Below are 3,253 nucleotides of genomic sequence, written 5' to 3' on the forward strand. Positions count from 1 at the left end.
CTCCTGCCTCAGCCTCCCGAGTAGCTGGGACTACAGGCATCCGCCACCTCGCCCGGCTAGTTTTTTGTATTTTTTAGTAGAGAGGGGGTTTCACTGTGTTAGCCAGGATGGTCTCGATCTCCTGACCTCGTGATCCGCCCGTCTCGGCCTCCCAAAGTGCTGGGATTATAGTCAATGTATTTTTTAAGTACAAAAGTCAATACATTTTTTAAAAGCTAAACTAAAAATATACCAAGTAATATTTCCCTAATCAAAATCCATTGCTTCAATTTTCATATTTTATGACTCTTCATACCACAGAAAATGTTTAAGGAAAATAAATTTCAGGAAAATTTATCGACCTCTTTGTTTTCACTTCTTTTCATTAACACAAGAAAACAAAATATAGTACTTACCACTGAAGCAACCTGTCTCCCTGTGTTTCACAAAATGCTTGGAAGCCAGGAAAACTTCGGTAAAAATCATACTCATCGCCAAACTGTGGTAGGCCCCCAGATGCCTTGGTGACTGCCACCACGGACCCAAGAGCAAACTGTCAAAAACAAGAAAAGATGGCATGTTTTACACATGGATCCCCATTCATTTGGTATATCATTTTTATCATCTATTGTATACAAGGTATCTACTCTTCATCCATCAAAAAAGTACTCATTTAGTGCCAAACCCCAATCTAATCTAAGCCGTAAGAATACAATCGTGAATGGGAAACCAAGTTTGGGGTTTATTTTTTTTTTTTTTTTTTTTTTGAGACAGAGTCTCGCTTTATCGCCCAGGCTGGAGTGCAGGGGCCAGATCTCAGCTCACTGCAAGCTCCGCCTTCCGCGTTTACGCAATTCTCCTGCCTCAGCCTCCCAAGTAGCTGGGACTACAGGTGCCCGCCACCACGCCCGGCTAGTTTTTTTTTTTTTTTTAGTAGAGACGGGGTTTCACCGTGTTAGCCAGGATGGTCTCGATCTCCTGACCTCGTGATCCGCCCGTCTCGGCCTCCCAAAGTGCTGGGATTACAGGCTTGAGCCACCGCGCCCGGCCTTGGAGCTTACATTCTTGGGAGAGTTGAGAGACAGAACAAACACATATATATATATACTCTAATATTCACAAAAACCTAGGGTTGAATCTTGACTCTGCTACGCATTAACTGAGATCCTGGACAAGTGATTTCTTTTATTTGGACTTTAGTATTCTCCTCTGAAAAACAGGGAAAATAAAAAGGGCCCACACCACAGAGTTTTTGTGAGGACAGAATGAATAAGCTAATAAAAGCACTTAGGACAGTTCTTGGCACGTAAGTGTTATTATGACTCAAGTTCAGATCCAAGAGCTTTCTACAGGAATGTGTTTTTGTGTTTTCATCTGGATGAGCATCTAAAAACAATACAACCTTATCCTAGATCCTTGGACGACAAAATTATAACAGCTACTATCTAAAACTGGATTTGTGTTTATTGTTCAGTTAGTGTTAAGTGGTTCTCTATTTTAGCTGTTGCGAGGTAATGAAACAAAACCATGAAGTGACATAAATGATGGTTGATCATGTGAAGGCCAAATGACGTCATTGTGAGTTGACGACATTTCCCAAGAAAAAAGCAGAGAAAGGAGGTGGGAAATTAAATCATGGAGGGGCACATGGTAGCTTATGAACATGACTGCCACACAACCAAGAGCACAGTTAGTGGTCCAGGAATTAATGAGAGCCATGTTAATGAATCAACAGCATTAGCTAATGGCAAATTAGATAGATACAATGTGAGTGGAATTTCCGTAAATTTATAGGGCTAATTTACAAATTATTTTAGTTTCATGGCTTTGTAAGAGCTATGCACAGTTTAAGCCTAGTTGTACATTTGTTCACATTTAAGCTAAGTTATACAAAGATCTTAAGTGAACGCTCTGTGTATCTTCTAGGAGTTACTGATAGAAGTGCAATGGGGCTTTAACAGGTGACATTTAAGTCACGGTTAAAGATTATGCAGGATTGGACTTCAGGAACAGGGGAAGAGACGAAGGGCCATCCTGGTCGCGGGAGAGGACAACTCCAGGCAAGTGTGCGGAGCGCGAAGCAGCCGAACCCCTGCGGAGAGCTGGTCGGGTGGCTAGGGCGTGGCAGGGGCGACGTCGCAAGGGCTAGGGACGTCTGGGTGGCAAGGAAGCCTTCCCCAGGATGCGAGATGGTTTTCCACATTTGGGCCTACATGGACTTAAGCTGGCAAGCGGGACGCCCCTCAGTGTCCGTTTCTGAGGCCCCATCCCCGGAGGATGGAGGAGAGTCTGCGCCCAGCGCGGACAGGGGCCCCGCGACCCTCGCTCGGGATCTACTGCGGCGGACGGGCATTGGCTGCCCAGAGGGCCCGGGTCGGCTTCCGGTGGCCGCGGGCGACTCCTGGTACCCCCGAGGCCCCGCGAACTCACCTTCACAAAGCTGTCGGCGTCCGGAAAGCCTGGCAGTACCATCTCCCCGTCGGATTTGGTCTCGCTGGTAGCCGACTGGACCCTGGACTCGCGGGTACTGGGCGGCGCCATTTTTTCGGCCTGCACGGCTTATCTCGCGAGAGCGTCTCGGCGACGCGACGGGACGTGTGTGCGCACCACGCATGCGCCAGATCGAAGCGGCGGGCGGGGCGCCTGAGATTGGGGTGGCACTTCTGAGCGCTGTAGCGTGAATTTCACGTTCTTTTACCTCATATTGTATCATCCCAACAACCCTGTGATCTAGGGTGCGGCCTGGAGGACCTGATTATCACATATATTTTTGACACGAGGTCTGGCTATGTTTGCTCAACCTGGTTTCGAACTCTTGGACTCAAGAGATCCTCCCACCTTAGCCTGCGAAGTAGCTGGGACCCCAGGCGAGGGCCACGAGCCCCGCTTACCCTCGTCTTTATTTAAAAACCGGGATTACCAGGCGTGGTGGCGCGCATCTGTAGTCCCAGCTGCTAGGGAGGCTGAGGTGGGATGGTTGCTCAAGCCGAGGAGGTGGAGGTTCCACTGCACTCCAGCTGGGGTGACAGGGTGAAACCCTGTCTCAAAATCTCTTTTAAAGTTATGTTTTTGAGGCTGGGCGCGGTGACTCACGCCTGTAATCCCATCACTTTGGGAGGTTGAGGCGGGTGGATCACCTGAGGTCAGGGGTTGGAGACCAGCCTGGCCAACATGGTGAAACCCTATCTCTACTAACAGTACAAAAATTAGCCGGGCGTGGTGGCATAGGCCTGTAATCCCAGCTACTCGGGAGGCTGAGGCTTGAGCGCGGGAG

General features: G+C 48.5%; 1 protein-coding gene across 1 annotated transcript in view; it reads right to left on the minus strand.

Moving 5' to 3' along the window:
- Positions 1-2,566, minus strand: part of EXOSC10 (exosome component 10) — a 30,450-nt gene extending 27,884 nt beyond the window's left edge. Inside the window, 2 exon segments of the mRNA XM_017887915.1 lie at positions 396-532; positions 2,410-2,566. Coding sequence (XP_017743404.1) covers positions 396-532; positions 2,410-2,520 — 248 coding nt within the window. The 5' untranslated portion in view covers positions 2,521-2,566.
- Between the last annotated feature and the right edge of the window lie 687 nt (positions 2,567-3,253).

The sequence above is a fragment of the Rhinopithecus bieti genome, unplaced genomic scaffold, assembly GCF_001698545.2.
Source record: "Rhinopithecus bieti isolate Rb0 unplaced genomic scaffold, ASM169854v2 scaffold_16234, whole genome shotgun sequence".
Classification (NCBI taxonomy): Eukaryota; Metazoa; Chordata; class Mammalia; order Primates; family Cercopithecidae; genus Rhinopithecus; species Rhinopithecus bieti.